The following is an 18,967-nucleotide window of genomic DNA, read 5'->3' on the forward strand; positions in this document are numbered from 1 at the left end:
AACAGCAAGTGCTCTTAACTGCTGAGCCTTCTCTTCTAGCCTCGGGTCATACAAATTATAACTATTCTCAAAACTCCAGTACATCATTAATCTCCCAGATGCCAAAGGGAACACATTAGGGAAACAAGGTTCATTTTCTATTACTAAGTATTATACCAGTGAAGACTTTTTCGTATGCTTTCCTAGTTCATTTCCTATGTTACCACAATCTTTTTTGTTAATATTTTCATTATTTTACTCATGGAGGAATTGGTGCCATTTATTTTCCCTTGGGTTTATGGGAATAACTTGTTACTTTTCCTTTGTTTTTAAAATTATTCAGTCATTTAACATAAGGAAGATGGAATGGATAAAAAGCCAATCCTTCCATATCCATCATGTTTCTCTTTTTGTATTTGAGATACTGGATTTTCTTGGACTGTTATTTACTAGTGAAGGAGCTAATGTATATGTATATGCATTCATGTTTTATATTTTATATACTTTGCAGCACAAATTTAGTTGTATTAAAAGTATCTTCTGGGGCTGGAGAGATGGCTCAGTGGTACTGAGTACTGACTATTCTTCCAGAGTTCAATTCCCAGCAACCACATGGTGTCTCACTATCATCTGCAATCAGATCCTATACCCTCTTCTGGCATGTCTGAAGATAGCAACAGTGTACTATCAGTGTAAATCTTTTTTTAAAAAAGTATCTTCTATCATTAGTCATCATCTCGTTGCACAGTAACAGAGAATCTGAGGCCTTTGACAATCGAGCCATGGGTTCATAATAGTACTCTCATAGCTTGGATGAGAACAACAGGCATATCTCATCTCTGGCATCTATAGTTTCTCCACTTCTGTAATCTTAACATTGAAAACCATCCAGTTCCTAAAAGCCATAAGCTGTTTTTTGAAAATAGCCTTTAACATTGACTTTAAGACACCTGATATCCTCCTGTAGTCGTTGTGCACACACACACTAGTTACATGGTAACTAGTAACTAGTTACATGGTAACTAGAGAAGGGATCTTAGACTTACATGAGGCATAACTTTATGGCTTTTTGAAATTACTTTAAAATTTTAAATTCTCTAGAAATATGAAATAAAGCAAACAACTAATTAGCTTTTAAAATTTTTTTTATTTATTTTATGTATGTGAGTACGCTGTAGCTGTCTTCAGACACACCAGAAGAGGCATCAGATCTCATTATGTACGGTTGTGAGCTACCGTGTTTTTGCTGGGATTTGAACTCAGAACCTTTAGAAGAGCAGTCAGTGCTCTTAACTGCTGAGCCATCTCTCCCAGCCCAGCTTTTTTTAAAATATATTACTGTTTTATCTTAAGAATGAGGTCCTTACTCTATATGTAGTAGTCTTGATTTTAATAATAATGATAATATGTGTTTTGAAAGCAGGTCTGAAATAGAAAGCTAGGGATAGAACATAGTGTTAAGCACTTGGTTTTGGCATGCTTAAGGCCCTGAGTTTATCCCCCAGGTGGGAGGAGGGGGAAACTAATTAGGAACAAGGATGATCATGAGAATAAAAATATAAAAACATATTAATTGATAGCACTTCATACTTTGGGTTGTTGTGGGATGGCTTTTTGTTTGTATTTTTTTGTTTGTTTTCCTTTGAGAAAGTTTCTCTTCTTAGCCCTAGCTATCCTGGAACTCATTCTGTAGACTGGGCTGGTCTCTGACTCAGAGATCCACCTGTCTCTACCTTCTGAGTGCTAGGATTAAATCAAAATGTGATTTTAGATTTAGTTTTACAGAAGTTTAAGACAGGGTCGCACAGTGTACAGGTGTTCCTAGAACTCTCTAAGTATCCCAGGCTGACTTGCATATACCATATAATCTAATTAGTTAACCCTTTCACCAATAAAGCAACATTCACAGGCTCTGAGAACTAGGACATGAGCACGTTTTCAGTGGTCACCATTGTCATCCTACTCCAGGTACAGAAGCAATATTCTGAAAATAAAATTTAAGTCTTGGCTTTGTTCCATTCTAGCTTGTTTCCTTTCTCAAGATAATTTAGTTTTTTAATACATAAATATATATAACAGTGAATATGTACGTATCTTTTATAAAAGTGTAAAAATGTAATGATATAAATCCAGTTATTTAGATCTACTTATCTCTGGAAATAGAATTTCAGGAGTTTGGAATAGAAAATATAACTTACCTGACTTTAGAGAATTATTAGAAAAGTTGATCAAAATCTTGTCAAATCTAGTATAGATTTAGGCACATAGAACAACAAGAGAGGTTTCTGAACATGTGTTCACATCTTGTTAGCTCTTTGACGTTCTGAGGCATTAGCATTTGAAGAGAATGGTGTTTAAGTTAGATGCTAAGACCAGAACCTGTCATAATTTACCCCATAGTGGTGGGTGCTAAAATTGAGTTGGCTTAGTGACAGGTTTATACTTTTGTTTGTTAGAAAAGGCATGTGCCTTAAGGAAGAACCTTCTAAGTTATATGTCTTGATTATTACAAGTACCTATTATCTTTTTTCCAGACAGTGAAGTATGACTCTTAGATTCTTTAGGGCTGTTCTGAATGCTTGTTTTTTATAACCAGGTAGTTTTTAGGAGAAGTGAAAATTTATATTATGAGATTTTTTGTAAGTCATTAAAAAAAGTTGAATATTAATAGTTTAACTTGTATTTTATGTTCCCTGTAATATAAAATTTTAGGACTTAAGTTAAAAGTATATACAGAAAAACATTTGCATAAAAGCTTGTGAATAAGATGGGCGTGGTCATACACGCCCTTTAATCCCACACTTGGGAGGCAGAGGCAGGGGGATTTCTGAGTTCGAGGCCAGCCTGGTCTACAGAGTGAGTTCCAGGACAGCCAGGGCTGCAGAGAAACCCTGTCTTGAAAAACAAAACAAAACAAAAAAACAAAAAAAAAATTTGATTCACTGACTGAATAAACGCATTAACAACTCATGCTGACAGTTATGTAAAGAAAGTAGAACCCTCACGTATCCCTACTGGAATTGTAATAATTTCATAAAACAACTTAGCAGTTTCTCAAGAAAAAAAAAAAAAAAAAAACAAAGTAAGCATGGAGTTACTATAAGACCCTACAGTTTCTCTCCTGGATTAAACTCAAGAACTTGGAGTGTTCGGGAGACCATGGTGTGCAAATCTTGAATTTACGTTCCTAAAACATAAGGGGTTTTGTGTGCTTTTAATTTTTTTCATACCGTATATTTTGATCATATTCTACTCCCCAACTCCTCCCAGATCTTCCCACAGTCCCTTCCTACCTGACTTCATGTTCAGCGCCTTCCCCCTGCCCAATCACAAAGGATAGAAAAGCAAAAGTCAAAACAAACCCTGTAAGACAAAGCAGAGAAGCCAATATGAAGTCCCACAGAAGGAAGGAGAGCAGGAAGGAATACTTGAGAAGTTAAACCACGCAAGTTGATAAACACCAAAATCCCAGGACTCTTTCCAGAGATGAACAGACCACAGAGTGAGATCTAGGCTACAGTGTAAGACTGTTGAAGGCGGGCTGGAGACATGGCTCAGCAGTTAAGAGCACTAACTGCTCTTTTGAAGATCTTGAGTTCAAATCCCAGGAACCACATGGTGGTTCACAACCATCCACAATGAGGTCTGGTGCCTTCTTCTGGTGTGTCTGGAAACAGCTACAGTGTACTTACATATAATAAGTAAATAAATCTTTTTTTAAAAAAAAAGACTGTTGAAGGTTAAAAAAAAAAAAAGACAGGGAGAACCTTACCTTGAAGGTATACATACATAAACAAGGAAAATGTTTTCAAAATGTTCTTCTCCCCCCCTTTCTCTCTTAATTAAATTTCCATTGGTGTTTTACTAGCATGTAATCCCTATGTAAGGGATTTGGATTTTATGGGACAGGAGGTAGACAATTGTGAACTTTTGTGGAGGTACTGTGAATTGAACGTAGGTCCTCTTGAAGAGAAAGCAGTAATCTTAACCATTAAGCCATCTCTCAAGCCCCCACAACTTTGTTCTTAATTGATAAAATGTGGATAATTCGCCAATTGGTAAACATAAACAAAATGTGACATGGCCATACAATAGAAAATTATTTAATAACAAAAATAACTATTCCTATGTCATAGCATAGACGAACCTTCAAAAGATTGCACCAGTTGAAAAAATTTTACTCACAAAACGTTATTATTTTATCACATCAAACATAGAGATTCGATAGAACTATAGAGACGAAGTAGCTAAATAGTTGGCTAGGATTAGAGGCAAGGTTAGAAGAGTGGCCAGCTCGCAGCTCTGCTCTTTATGGTGGGATGATGAAAATGGATGGTGGTGATGGTTCCACAGTTTTTGCAGATATGTTGAACTCAATACAATACTTTGACCTCTTATGTTATAGTTTGTCAACATCTAATACATTGAGGATACATTTTCTTTTTGCTCAATCATCTCTAGATTTATCTCATTCTTCTTAAATCATATTGTATGTGTATGTGTAAATGCTCATATTTGTTTATGTATACCACAGAGGCCAGTAAAGGATATAGATGGTCTGGAGCTAGAATTTATATAGACAGCTGTGAGCCACCTTACGTGGGGGTTGGGAAACAAATCTGAATTCTCTTCTAAGAACAGTAAGCTTTCTTAACTGCTGAGCCATCCCTCAGTATTCAGCTCACCTTTTTTTGTGTGTATGTGGGTTTTTTCCCCCTTTGTTTTAACATCAAGCTGATATACGTAACTATGACATTTATGAAGATGAGGATAGAGACCCAAAGTTAAATTGTCTTAATATCAGGACATTTAAGAATAAGGTGGTATGTTGTACTCCTGTTCACATTTCACTGTTTATATTCATTCACTCCTTTTTTTTTTTTTTTTTGGTTTTCTGAGACAGGGTTTCTCTGTGTAGACCTGGCTGTCCTGGAACTCACTTTGTAGACCAGGATGACCTCGAACTCTGAAATCCGCCTGTCTCTGCTCCCCAAGTGGGGGGATTAAAGGTGTGCACCACTACGCCTGGCTTATTCACTCTTATGTGTCAAATGGATATCTAGCAGCACATACTTCATGTATCTTGAAGCTTTGTGGTTTTAACTAGTCAATACCTTTTGCTATAAATGCTTTCAGGTCAACTATTTAAAAAGAAGACATTAGCCAATTCGTCAGGAGTCATCAGTAGGATGCTCTTCTCTCAAACTGGTACCTCCTCGCTCCTACATGAGATGTCTGAATCAACAGTTTTCGTCTTTCTCCTTAACTAACATAAAATATATTCATTGTACTAGTAGAAGATATGATTTTGGTTCCCAGCACCCACATTGGGCAGTTTGCAATGCCTGTGATTCTAGCACCAGAGGGCCTCAAATGTGTTCATTCGTGTTCTCTGTCTCTCTGTCTCTCTCTCTCTCTCTCTCTCTCTCTCTCTCTCAAAAACAAACAAACAAACAAACAAAAACTAGGCTGGAAAAATACCTCCATGGAGTACAGCCTGCTGTTCCAGAGGACCCAGGCTTGATTCTCAGCAATCCCATGGCACCTCACAACTGTCTGTAACCTCATTCCAGGCTTCCACCCTCTTCTGGCCTCTTTGGGCACCAGGCATTGCAAATGGTACACAAACATATACAGAACACCCATACTTGAAATGTATTTACATAGTGTTACACTTTGTAGAATATAGATAGGAATGCCATGAATTCAGTGTAGTCTGTCAGGCTGTACAGAACAGATAATGAAGTAGAAGGTGGTGGTTTCCAGCAAAGAAATCTTCAAAAATCCCCTTTACTTTGGAAACATAGACACTACTCAGAATCTTAGGACCTTATCCTAAGTTCTAACTTGATAACATGATTTATACATGGCTTCCTGCTTTTTTAATCACTTCTGATATATTAAACAATGAGAAGTAATATATACTAATACACCCCCCTTCCCCATCCTATCATCCTACACTAGAACTTTCTGAGGAAATAAACTGAAAAGGGAGACTGTTTGCAGTACAACTCCAACAAGAAGATCCTCCCTAAAGTGTTTGGTCACAGTTCTTAACAGGTAGCAGCATATGATCTGGGGAAGGAATGGTGCTTGATATCTACTCTGATAATACAATTTTTCCTTGTCAATTTTTCTCTAGTATCATCTAGACTGTCACATCCATCCTCTCCCCAGTCAGGCTGCCCATCACCCACAATTCCAGCAAGTAAAGTCATTTCTCCATCACAGAAGCACAGCAAAAAGGCATTAAAACAGGTAAGAATTGAGTCTACGTTTATCAGAATAATTTCTCCAATTAAAAATAATTATGAGGGGGCTGGTGAGATGGCTCAGTGGTTAAGAGTACTAACTGCTCTGCCAAAGATCCCAACCACATGATGGCTCACAACCATCCGTAACAAGATCTGACGCCCTCTTCTTTGTATCTGAAGGCAACTACAGTGTACTTACATATAATAAATAAGTAAATTTAAAAAAAAAAATTATGAGAGCCTCATGGTGTTTGAGGCTTTACTTTTGTTGTATAATGGACAGTCATGTACTAAGACCATGTTTCAAGAAAATCCTGCATCAACTCTTCTGTTAGTAAAATTTGTTGAAATATTGTAGATTTCTCTCTTTGCAGAGTAAATGTCAGCAGTCTACAAATTGGCCACTGATAATTTGTACACTGTGTGTAACACCCATTGTAGGGTTTGGTAATTCTTTTCAATGTGATTTTGAAGACCCAGACTTTTTCCTAGTTTGCTAAGTTGTCCACGCATGTGCTGAGTCATGAATAGGTGTTTAAGTTTTCAGATGTTTTTATATTTGTCTGGTTGTTGTTTGGGATGCTGGGGATGAAACCCAATGTTTCTCACACTGAGCCATATTCCCAATCCTCAGATTTGTTTTCTTTCAAATTTATTGTAATAATCAGGTAGATTTTTTTTATACTGTTAATCTAATACATTGAATCACATTGCTAGATTTTCCAATATTGCACTAATTGTAAGTATGGAATAGACCCTATGTGTTCATTCTTTACATATATTGTAAAGCAATTTCCTCTCCTCTCCTCTCCTCTCCTCTCCTCTCCTCTCCTCTCCTCTCCTCTCCTCTCCTCTCCTCTCCTCTCCTTTTTGTAAAATTTTAGTTTGTAGTCAAGTATTGTAGCACACACCTGTAATCCTGTCACCTTGGAGGCCAGGGTGGTGAGAGGAGAGTTTGAAGCCAATCTGGACTATACAGTGGTACCCTGTCTGTATTATTTTAGTTTAAATCTTGTAATATTCTTCTTGTGAAGTTTTGACATGAAGACACACATTAACATTGTTTATTTTATTTTAGACTTGGTGAGAAAGGTGTAGAAATTATCTTTATTACCAGCGTTGAATAATACTACTTTTAAAAAATCATTTTCCTTTCATTATATTGTTGTTGTTATATTTTTCTATTTTTGAACTAGTTTTGAATATTTTTTTCTAGAACACTCCACTAGTCCATTTCTGGGCCAGTAAGATTGCTCAGCAGGTAAAGGCACCTTCCTCAAACCTGAAAACCTGCATTCATTCCTGGAAGTTCCATGTTGGGAAGGGAAACTGCCTCCCCCGAGTTGCTCCTGACCTCCATACACATGCCTCCCCGGCTTCATAATGTATACATACAATAAATAAACGTTTCAAAAGAAGTAAACCGCTCCTTTTTACCTAGCTATTATAAATGCTGCTGTAAACTTATATAGTGTTTCCTTATTTGTCTTTTACTTGGATTCATTTATTTGTTCACTGTAGTAATTACCAGTTAGGTTTTCTGCTTTATTGGAATTATCAAAGAGCTAGCTGTCTTTGGGTTTCCCTCCCTCCCTCCCTCTCTCCCTCCATCTAAGTACTTTGGCTGGCTGCGTGGTAACATAGTCTGAGTAATTAGGAGGCCGAGGCAAGGGGATCCTAATTGCAAGACAGCCTGGGTTATATAGTGTACAACCTTCTCCAAGAAAAAAGCAAATGATTAATTAATACAAACTGACAAATAGGACTGGAGAGATGGCTCACTGGTTGAGTACTGACTACCCCTCCAGAGGATCCAACACCCTCAAAAAGACATTGGCAAAACACCAATGCACATAAAATTAAAAAATAATTTAAAAATAAAACCTGACAAGTAATTAGGAAAACATTGACATTAAATTGCCAGTTAGGGTGAAGTTGGCAGCTCATATACTGATGTAGTATAATAAAAAACACTGAATCATTAAGTAGGATGATTGAACACAGGACCCTATGCCCAATAGGCAAGTTCTCTGCCACTGAGCTATATCCAAAGCAAGCCAATATAACTTTGTTAGAAAGAAATTTTACATTTTCTATTAAATTTTAAATGTACATGTACCATGAACATGGAATTAAACATTTTAGGACTTAGGTTAAAAATATATACAGAAAAATATTTGCATAAAAGCTTGTTAATAAGATGGGCGTGGTGGTGCACTCCTTTAATCCCAGCACTTGGGAGGCACAGGCAGGCGGATTTCTGAGTTCGAGGCCAGCCTGGTCTACAGAGTGAGTTCCAGGACAGCTAAGGCTACACAGAGAAGCCCTGTCTCAAAAAAACAAAAAAGCTTGTTAATAGTAAGAAGTAGCAAACCGCCTAACTTAATATAAATTTTATCATATATTATTTGTGTATTTTATATATATTTATTATTCATATGCCTAAGATAAATCAATTAGGGGATTATATAGACATTTCTATTTATAAGATATATGATTATAAAGGATTAAAAGTTTATGCTGCAGAACTTTGCACTATGTAGTTTAGATATGACACAATTACCAAAAAATGCCTCTCATGCAGAAGACCCCCTTTCAGTCTGCAGCCCCACATTGGGCTATAAGAGTGCTTTCTCTTGTTAGAGAAGACAATTTGGGTTTGATTTCCAGCACCTACCTCAGATCACTCACAAGGCCAGAGGTCTGGTACCTTTTTTGCCTCTATAGAAACCTGGCCACACTTAGCATATACTTAGACACAGACACACTTGAAATTAAGTCTTAAAATGTTTGAAGGGTCTGGAGAGATGGCTCAGGGGTTAAGAACAATGGTTGATTTTCTAGAGGGTCTTGGCTTGATTTCCAGCACTCACATAGATTCCTTATGTCCTTATGTAACATACTTATGAATTTAATGAATATTCACAATAAAAATATTTTTAAATTCTAAGGCCCAATGAGATAACTCACTGGATAAAGGTACTGCCAAGCTCAGTTCCCTGACTTCTGTCTTGGGTAGTCACGTGATAAAGGAGAGCACCAGCTCCAGAGCACCACCTCAGATACGCCACCCTCTGACATCCACGCACATGAGTGCTCCCATGAGTGCTCCCAAATAGTTCATAGTGCTACTTACAAAATGTACAGTAAGAGTTTTAATATATTTAGTAGAGATATGAATGTATGATAAAGAATAAAGTTTAATAAAGATAATTGCCCATAATTATCCTTGAGGATTGTATAACAACACTTATGTGATAGTCAAAAAAAGAATTTACCTTTAAGTTTGAATTAAATTTTTAAAATTTATTTCTTGTTTTTTATTTACAATTAGAACCCATAATTTTTATATCGTGAGAGTGGGTTTTACTGTGTGACCTGAAACTCAAATCCTCCTGCTTCTACCTCCTAAAAACTATGCTGAGAGATGTGTGCCCCCACTCCTGGCCTGGAGCCCATCAACATTTTAAATCCTGTGAGTTTTAAAGTATTTAACTAAAAGTTATTTAAGAGTTATTTACAGGATTAGGCATGATGGTCACACAGAATCATGAGCTGTCATGAGATTTGGGAGCTAAACCTTTGTTCTCTGAAAGAGCAGCACATCCTTTCCACTGCTGAGCCGTCTTCCCAGCCCTTGATTGCATGTGCGTCTACATGGAGGTATGGATGCTATGTGACACGTGTGTGTGTGTACATGCTTTAATGTCTATGGGAATATAAAGATGGATGTATGTTCATGTCTTCACACTTTATATCCAAAAGTTTCATAAGTTAATCACAGCCACAACTTTCTCAGATTTGAAGAAGAGAACTTTTTGTTGTTGAACTTTTTCCCGGGGAGGGGGCGGTTCTGTGTGTGCATGTCTCTCTGTATATATATGTATGTGTCTTTGAACACACCTACAGGTCAGATAACAACTTTTGTGAGTCATTGCTCTTCTTCCAGTGTGTGGGTCCTAGGGATCAAACCCTGGGAGCTAGGTTTGAATAGGGATTCCTTTACCCACTGAGCCATCTCACGGGCCTTCTTTATTTTTAAATATTTATTCTAAATAAAATATCAAGTTAACTCTATTAAATTAAATGACATAAAATAACCAGAAGATAAGTTACTGAGACTTAGACAAATGTTGCTCTTATCCAAGGTAACTTAACACAAATACTCACCTCTTACCGTATAATCAGGCCAGATTAAGCTGTTGCGGTGCATGACTTACAATTCTTTTCTCAGATGTGGTAAAAGTGTGTGTGCAGTTCTCTCATTAGAAGATTGTAAATTCCTTGCCTTTTCCCCCCAAGTTTTTAAGTTTGGGAAAAATTCTAATGATTTTTCCCTATATCTATATATAAAGGACTAATCTTGGCCTCCCCTCAGAGTGTCTGAACTCTAGAGGTCATTTAGGCCTTGCCAGTTTTGTTTAATTTAAGCTTTTGTTTGCACTGAGTAATTTCAGAGTAGGTTCTCACCAGTTTGCTTGGTGGTGGTGGTGGTTGTTGTTGTTCTTCTTCTTCTTTTTTAATTTTTCCTTTTTTTTTTTTTTTTTAAGATTTATTTTACTATATGTAAGTATACTGTAGCTGTCTTCAGACACACCAGAAGAGGGCATCGGATCTCATTACAGATGGTTGTGAGTCACCAGGACCTTTGGAAGAGCAGTCATTGCTCGTAACCACTGAGCCATCTTGCAAGCCCAGTTTGCTTAGGTCTTACTGTCAGGTTTTTTCTTTATAGGCCCTGAAGCAGCAACAGCAGAAGAAGAAGCAGCAGCAATGCAGACCAAGCATGTCCATCTCCAATCAACACCTCTCTCTCAAGACTGTCAAAGCAGCCAGCGACTCTGTACCTGCCAAACCTGGTAGGCAAACTGAGCATTCACCCCGTCCAATGGAATTATTTCCCCCAGCATATTTGTACTTTTGATATTGTAATTTTTTTTACTGAATTATTCATTTTTAAATTGCTATATTTATTAGCATAATCTTTCTGCTTCCACAGAATCCTCGAAAAAAAGAAAATACTTTTATATATAAAATTACCATGTACTTAATTCAAAATATAGCAGTGAAATTTGGGTATTTCATTATTGCAAATTAATGAGAAACCCCTGATGTATTAGCCCTAATTACATTTGGAAGCTTATTCCCCTGTACCATTCTGCTTCGGGTGGTTTTGTTTTGTACAGGGTCTCTCATTGGCCTGGAGCTCAGGAGCTCTCTCTCCTATGTCTGTTTCCCAGTCCTGGGATTACAAGTGTACTGCAATGTGGTTCTTTATGTGGTTTCTGAGGATCAGACTCAGGTCCTTATTTAATAAGAACTTTCTGGACTTAATCATAATCATCTATACAGATCTAAAGCGAACTCCTTATCAATGCTCTCATTTAAAATTTGAAGATGAAGCTGGAGAAATGGTTCAGTCATTAAGAATGTGTACTGCTCTTGCAGAGGGCTTGGTATTAGTGCCCACCATCTACATGGTGGCTCTCAAACACTTAACTCTAGTTCAAGGGGATCTGATTTCATCCTCTAGTATCTGTGGGCACTGCACATACAGGGGAGGCAATAAGATAAGATACATGCAGGCAGAATATTTATTCACATCAAGTCAAAATAAAACTAAAACGTGGAAAATTGTATAGGCTTTCTAAAATATACACTTTATTTTCCATCAGACATGTTTCTTGGGCTTTAGGTATTATTGTTGCTTGTTTTGTTATTAGTTGTTTTGCCACACACAGACTTTGTTTTTCATCATATAATTGAATGAAAACATTCTATGGACTGCCACAAAAATCAAATGTCTGGGTGTTACAGAACTTTTCATTTTTGCCAGAGCAGATACTTATAATTGGAGATAAATAATGTAAGAGAAGATGAGTGATTTTACAAATCATTCAGGAGGCCTATATTTTTTCAATCATAACTCCTATAATTACCATGGAATAATAGTTTGATTAAATTTATTGGGGCCTGGGGAGCAAATGTATGTGGCAGTCTGAGGCAAACTTGTCAGTTTTCATCTACCATGGAGGGCCCATAGGTGAACTCAGGTTGTTGGGTTGGTAGCCACCTGTCTTGCTCACCCTCAATGGGCTTTTGTGTATGCACCTCTGTCACCAGTCTTCACCTATTTTTCCCCCTAGCCCTATGGGAAGGAAAGCAATCTGATGGACAGTCAAGCAGTCCCCAGAACTCAAATTCCAGCTTTTCTTCCTCAGTGAAAGTGGAAAGTTCTCTGCTAGGCTTGGGGAAGAAGTCTTTCCAGAGGTCTGACAGACTCCACACAAGTAAGTTAGTTTACAAGGACTTCTTTTTTCAGTGCAATAGTATGTTCATAGCATATTTGAAATCATTAGTCACTGGCTTGAGTTATTGTATAATTTTAATTTTAATTTTAAAAAGTCAGACATGATTTCTTTCCTTTTGTTTTGAAACAAGGTCTCACTATAAAACCCTGGCTGTCCTGGAATTTGTTCTATAGATGAGGCTGGCCTTGAACTCATAGAGATCCACTGGCCTTTACCTCCCAAAGTGCTGGGACTAAAGTTGTGTGCTAAACATACTTTCTCGATGTTTTTAAAAATGTTTCTGATACAATTTCTTTATGGTTTCATTTGGTTTTGTTGGTTTGTTTCATATGAGCAGTAACTGCCACAGCTTTGATGTGCTAGGACTTGGTCTACACTGAGCTGTACAGCCTGAGCCCCAGCTGTCAGGGTTACTTGTTGACTTTACAACAGTTTCTCATTAACGCTGTCTCAAATACCCTAGGGCTCTCCTGCTTCAGCCTCACAAACGATGATATCATAGGAAACACCACCACATTGGCATTTGATAATTGCTTTTCAGAGATAAAAAGAAACATGGATAGAATTTATTAAATGCCCTTTCTTATTCATTTCATCCTTTTATCTTTGAACTCTGAGTTGTCTTCGTATTCTTCTGTTCATCCCTTATCAAACTGTTTCACAGAAAGATCTGTTATCAGCCTTTTTTTTCTTTATTTGGTTTACCTCTTTTGTACCAATAGGTCCTACTTCGTTCTTGTTTTTATAGATTAAAAGATAGAAGGGATTATAATTAAATATTGTAAACTGAACTCCCTTGGAAATCCCACTAAAAAGAGAATACGGACAAAAAAAATTCAGTTTGATTGAAGAAAACAAGGAGACAGCCAAATGGGCAGGTGTCAGCAAAGGTTGAAAGATGAAAAATGGATGAAGCTGAAAAGGAATTGTCATAAATAAGCCAACTATGGCTACAGACCACGAAAAGGGCTCAAGAACTGGAAAAATGGATGACAGAAAAGAAAGGTGAGGCATAGGGTTGAAAAAGAATTAAAAATGAATGAAAGCATTTTGATGCTTTACTCTAAGTAGAAGACAGTTTATTATTTGTTGAAGTTGAATGCATTACCTTCAAATTTAGGAATATCACATTGGGCTGCAGACCAGTGATTTGGCATTGTTTGTTCATTGCTATAACAAAACACACGAGCAACTTCAGGATGTTGAGAGGTTTATTTTGGTTCACAGACTGGAGGCAACAAGAAGTGCAGCAGTGGCACCAGACCTTGTGACAGTAGGAGTAGACTGGTCATGTCACTTATTTGTGGTCGAGCAGTATCAGACAATACTTCATGGGTCTGTCCCAGTCATCCTCTTTTGCCTGCCATGCCATCTCCCCAAGCAATGCCAGTAGCTGAACCAAGGTGGCAGGAGCTTGTCATCAGCTTTTCATGTTCTTATCTTCATAGGCACTATTCTGAAATTTAGGGAATTAGTCAAATACAGATACCTAAGTACTGTTCTCCTGCTTGGCTTCCAGAATACTTAGTAGAGCGTATTTTAACCACCACTAACAGATCAGTTAATTAGTAAAGAATAGGAAAGCTCAGAAGATAATTGTGCAGGCACATTTACAAGTTCCCAGATATTTTGAAACTTTTAGATTCTTTTGACTACCCATATAATCCTAGTTCTTAGAGGCTGAGGTAGAAGTATTACACGATATAGTTACACTGCGATCCTGCCAAAAGTAATTTCCACCACCCCCCCTCCCCCCCTTGACAATCTTTGCCTCTTTCGTGCTGTTTATTATCATTTGGCTTGAAAAGATGTTTTTAAAATTTTTTACTCTCATTTCCTTGTCTGAAAAAATATTTTGCACTTATTTTTATTTCCACATTTATAAGGATTTTTGTTCTGAACTTTTAGCTGAAGTATCTTTTGGCCAAATGTCATGAGTTCTTGTACCTATGTGGCGTAGTGACAAGAAACAGACAGAAAATGGTCTTTCTGGCTTCAGTTTGTTACATTTTACCTAATCGTGTAATTTGAGCATGTTTATGTTTCTGTGCAGTGAGATACTAATAATTACCGAGTTCTATGTGCACAGCAGTATGTGCCTGTGATCCCAGCTATGTAGAAGGAAATACATATACACTAAATAATAATAGTAAGCATTATTTGCTTCATGGAGCTATGTGAAAAGTAAGCAAGTTAATAAAATGTTCAGAAATAAGTCTGCTGCTAGTGTTAACTGTCGTTATTGCTGCTATTGGTATTATTTGAAATAGCAGAGACGGTCTTTTCAGCTTAACAATATTGAAGTCCTACTTGTTCAGTGAATTCTGAGTTGATTGAATCAAGATTATTAATGTAAAATAATGACCCTTGTGGCTGGAGTGCCAGGTCAGGAGTTAGAGCCTGCACTGTTCTTTGAGAGGTTGGTCCCCGGCACATCTCCAGGCTCTCAACCTGAAACTGCAGCTCCTGGGGACATAGTTCCCTCCTCAAGCCCCTCACGAATATGCACACACTCATAGATAATCACATACATAGATGTAATTTAACATTGTTTTATAAGTGTCCTTTTTTGGTAAGCTTAGTTACTGATTATATAAGATGTGCTAAAATGTTTTATATGGGCATTTCTCTGTCTCACAGTACATGATTTCTTTGTTAAGAGAAGGTCTTTATATGTGTCTAAGGCTAGCAGTGGGTGAGTTCTCCCCTTATTACATATCCTCACCAGCATTAACTGTTATTTGCTTTATTCATCTTAGTCATTCTGACAGGTCTAAGATGGAGTTTCAAAGGTTTGAATTACATTTCCCTGATGCCTAGGATGGATGTTGAACATAGAAGTGTTTCTCAGCCATTTGAATTTTCTCTTTTAAGAATTCTTTGTTTAGATTTGTGCCCCATTTTTTAACTGGGCTATTTGTATTTTTGAAATCAAGGTTTTTGAGTATATTTTGGATGTTAGTCCTCCATCAGATATATACTTGGTGAAAAACTTTTCCTGTTTGGTAGGCTGCTGCTTTGTTGCAGTGACGGTGCCCTCTGCCATACAGAAGCTTTTTAGTTTCTTTTTATTCTTTTCTGTTTTTTAAGTTGTTTATTTTTATTATTGTTGTTAATGATTTCCTGCCTGTGCTCTTGGTGTTCTCTTTAGGGAGTCTTTTCGTATGTCAATTAGTTGGAGGCTATTGTACTTTTTCTTAGGTTCAATGAGCCTGGTTTTATGCTGAGGTCTTTGATCCACTCAGTTGAGTTTTGTGCAGAGTGATAGCTATGGGCCTATTTGTAGTCTTCTACATGCAGACATTCACTTTGACCAACATTTGTTGTAGACGCTGTCTTTGTTTCAGTGTTTATTTCTGGCTTCTTTATCAAAAATCAGGTGTGTGTGTGGATCTATGTACTGGTCTTCAAATCTATTCCATTGATTATCTTGTCTGTTTTTATGCTGATGCTATGCTGGTCTTATTACTATACCTTTGTCGTAATAGCTTGAAATCAGAACCCGTGAGACTTTCTGAAGTTCTTTTATTGTTCAGGATTGTTTTAGTAATTCTAGGTTTTTGTGTTTCCATATGAAGTTAAGAATTGCTCTTTCAAGATCTATGAAGAATAGTGCTGAAGTCTTGACGAGAATTGCACTGAATCTGTAGATTGCTTTTGGTGAGAGATTACGTTGGTTTAACCAATCCATGAGCATGGGAGATTTTTTTCATCTTCTGGTATATTCTATTTTTTGATTCAAAGACTTGACCTTTTTAATCATACAACTCTTTTTATTGCTATTTGATATTAGATACATTTATTTTATTGATTTAGGTGCTTGTATTTTTTAATATACACACCGGTTTTAGATCTTTATGTTTGTTGTTTTTGTAGTTAGCCTTGTTCTAAATTCACTGCTATTATCATCTCTCTTTTCTGTATATTTCTTTTTTTATTAGATATTTTCTTTATATACATTTCAAATGCTATTGTGAAAGTTCCCTATACCCTCCCTCCGCCCTGCTCCCCTACCCACCAACTCCTGTTTCTTGGCCCTGGCATTCCCCTGTACTGGGGCATATCATTTGCAATACCAATGGGCCTCTCTTCCCGTGATGACCGACAAGGCCATCTTTTGCTACAAATGCAGCTAGAGACATGAGCTCAGGGGGTACTGGTTAGTTCATACTGTTGTTCCACCTATAGGGTTGCAGACCCCTTTAGCTCTTTGGGTACTTTCTCTAGCTTCTCCATTGGGGCCCCTGTGATCCATCCAATAGCTGACTGTGAGCATCCACTTCTGTGTTTGCCAGGCACCGGCATAGCCTCACAAGAGACAGCTATATCAGGGTCCCTTCAGCAAAATCTTTCTGGCATTAGCAATAGTGTCTAGGTTTGGTGGGTGATTATGGGATGAATCCCCAGTTGGGGGAGTCTCTGAATAGTCCATTTGTCTTTCCCTATCACTGTCTTTCTTATTCTTTTTTAAGATGGTATTTTACCAAGTCTGGAGTTCACTTTTTTTGTTTTTTGTTTTTGTTTTTTGAGACAGGGTCTCTCTGTATAGCCCTGGCTGTCCTGGAACTCACTTTGTAGACCAGACGGCCTCTTCTCCCGAGTGCTGGGATTAAAGGCGTGGCCACCATGCCCGGGGAGTTCACAGTTTTTAGCTAGACTGTCTTACTAGCAGACCTGGAAATCCTCCCGTTTCTATCTCTGTCTCTCCTGTCTAACGTTCCCCACCCCCAAGACACATAAAACAATCTCTGGGATTACATGCATATGTGTATACACTTGACTTTTCATGTGGATGCTATAGATCTTGAACTTGGCTCATCACGTTTGCACACGTCCTCTTCCGCAGTGATCCATCTCTCTCCAGCCCCAAATGTACTGTGTGTGTGTGTCTGTGTGTGTGTGTGTGTGTGTGTGTGTGTGTGTGTGTGTGTGTTTTGTTTCTGGTTTTGTTTTTTTTTTTTTTTTTCTCTCGTTTCCTCAAACTTCTCAAAATGATCTGCCCTCTTTTACTCTGGTTAATTTTGTGACTATATATTTTATACCCTGGTTACCTGTTTAATATGATAATTTGTACCACTTAATATCATTTGTGGTATCATTTTAAGTATAAATTTTTTGAGCACTTAGTTCATTCATAAACACCACTCAACTCTGATTCCCTAGCAACATTCTCACCCACCTTCAAGTCCTGTCTTAAAAATATAACTCACTGAGTCCAAATCCTACTGCCTCTGTGTGTGTGTGCAAGCATGTGAGTGTATATGAACATTTCCCTAAGGGAAACTGACTCTTTTTCCTTTACAACTCTTCAGTTGTAAGCAGCTCTTCAGCTAAAGATGAGGACCAGTGAGCATAGCAACTCTGAGATGAAGACTGAAATTCTTGTCGTGTGCATAGGAGAATGTTTTACCTCTTGTCCTTACAACTTTCTGCCTGCTCTCTCACATTGAACAATGTGAGAGCCTTTTTAAGAGGTGGACTTTTTGATGGTGTCTCTTTAAAGACAGGGTTTCTTGAAGCTCAGCTAGCTTTGAGTTCATTATGTAGTAGAGGATGGCCTTAATGATTGTTCTGCCTTTGCTTTCCAAGTGCTGGGATTACATGTGTTAGCTATGATAGTAGTCCTAGTCCTTCTTTGTCTACTCTTGATTGCTGTTTACATTTGTAATTTCTTACCCATTTTCCTCATAGCAACTCTATTCTGTGTTTCATAGCTGTAGTCTGTCTCTATACTTAAGACCTGTTGTTTCTGAATTTTAGTGACACTCATAGTGGCATACTGTATATTTATTAGATACTTGTTGAGATTCTGTTGTATTTTAATTTCTAAGATTTCCAAGGGCCTGATTTGAGGTAATCCCTTTCCTGTAGCATAGAATGACTTTAATTGTACTTCAGCCAGGAGCTGGTGGGGATTTATACCGAGAATTGCATAGCTTTGTACTATAACTCTTTAGATGTAAGGGTGTCAGGGGCCAGCTAAACGACTCAGCCGGTCAGAACACTTGCTTCCACGCCTGAAAACCTAAACTTCACCCCCGGGACCCAGATGATGGAAGGAGAGAATTAACTTCTAAAAGTTTTCCCCTGACCTTCATATATGCTCTGTGGCTTATACCCTTCAACACACAAATGTACATAAAATAAATAAATGTAAAACAGTCTTGTTGTTGTTGTTTTAAGATTTATTCATTTATTTATTTTATGTGAGTACATTGTAGCTGTCTTCAGACACACCAGAAGAGGACATCAGATCCCATTACAAGCCGGGCGTGGTGGCACACGCCTTTAATCCTAGCACTTGGGAGTCAGAGGCAGGCTGATTTCTGAGTTCGAGGCCAGCCTGGTCTACAAAGTGAGCTCCAGGACAGCCAGGGCTACACCGAGAAACCCTGTCTAAAAAACAAACAAACAAAACAGATC

The 18,967-nt window shown here is 37.6% G+C and overlaps 1 protein-coding gene across 4 annotated transcripts in view; it reads left to right on the top strand.

The window, feature by feature from the left end:
• Positions 1–18,967, top strand: part of Asxl2 (ASXL transcriptional regulator 2) — an 81,461-nt gene that overhangs the window by 38,909 nt on the left and 23,585 nt on the right. For 2 of the 4 annotated variants that reach the window (XM_085830163.1, XM_085830162.1), the window contains 3 exons: positions 6,122–6,237; positions 10,969–11,092; positions 12,380–12,523. In XM_085830163.1, coding sequence (XP_085686289.1) covers positions 6,122–6,237; positions 10,969–11,092; positions 12,380–12,523 — 384 coding nt within the window. Of the gene's footprint in view, positions 1–6,121; positions 6,238–10,968; positions 11,093–12,379; positions 12,524–13,298; positions 13,550–18,967 lie in introns of those variants that run through there. The other 2 variants (XM_085830164.1, XM_029484944.2) reach the window with 2 other exon arrangements.

The sequence above is a fragment of the Mus caroli genome, unplaced genomic scaffold (assembly GCF_978045245.1).
Source record: "Mus caroli unplaced genomic scaffold, Mus_caroli_1 scaffold_14, whole genome shotgun sequence".
Classification (NCBI taxonomy): Eukaryota; Metazoa; Chordata; class Mammalia; order Rodentia; family Muridae; genus Mus; species Mus caroli.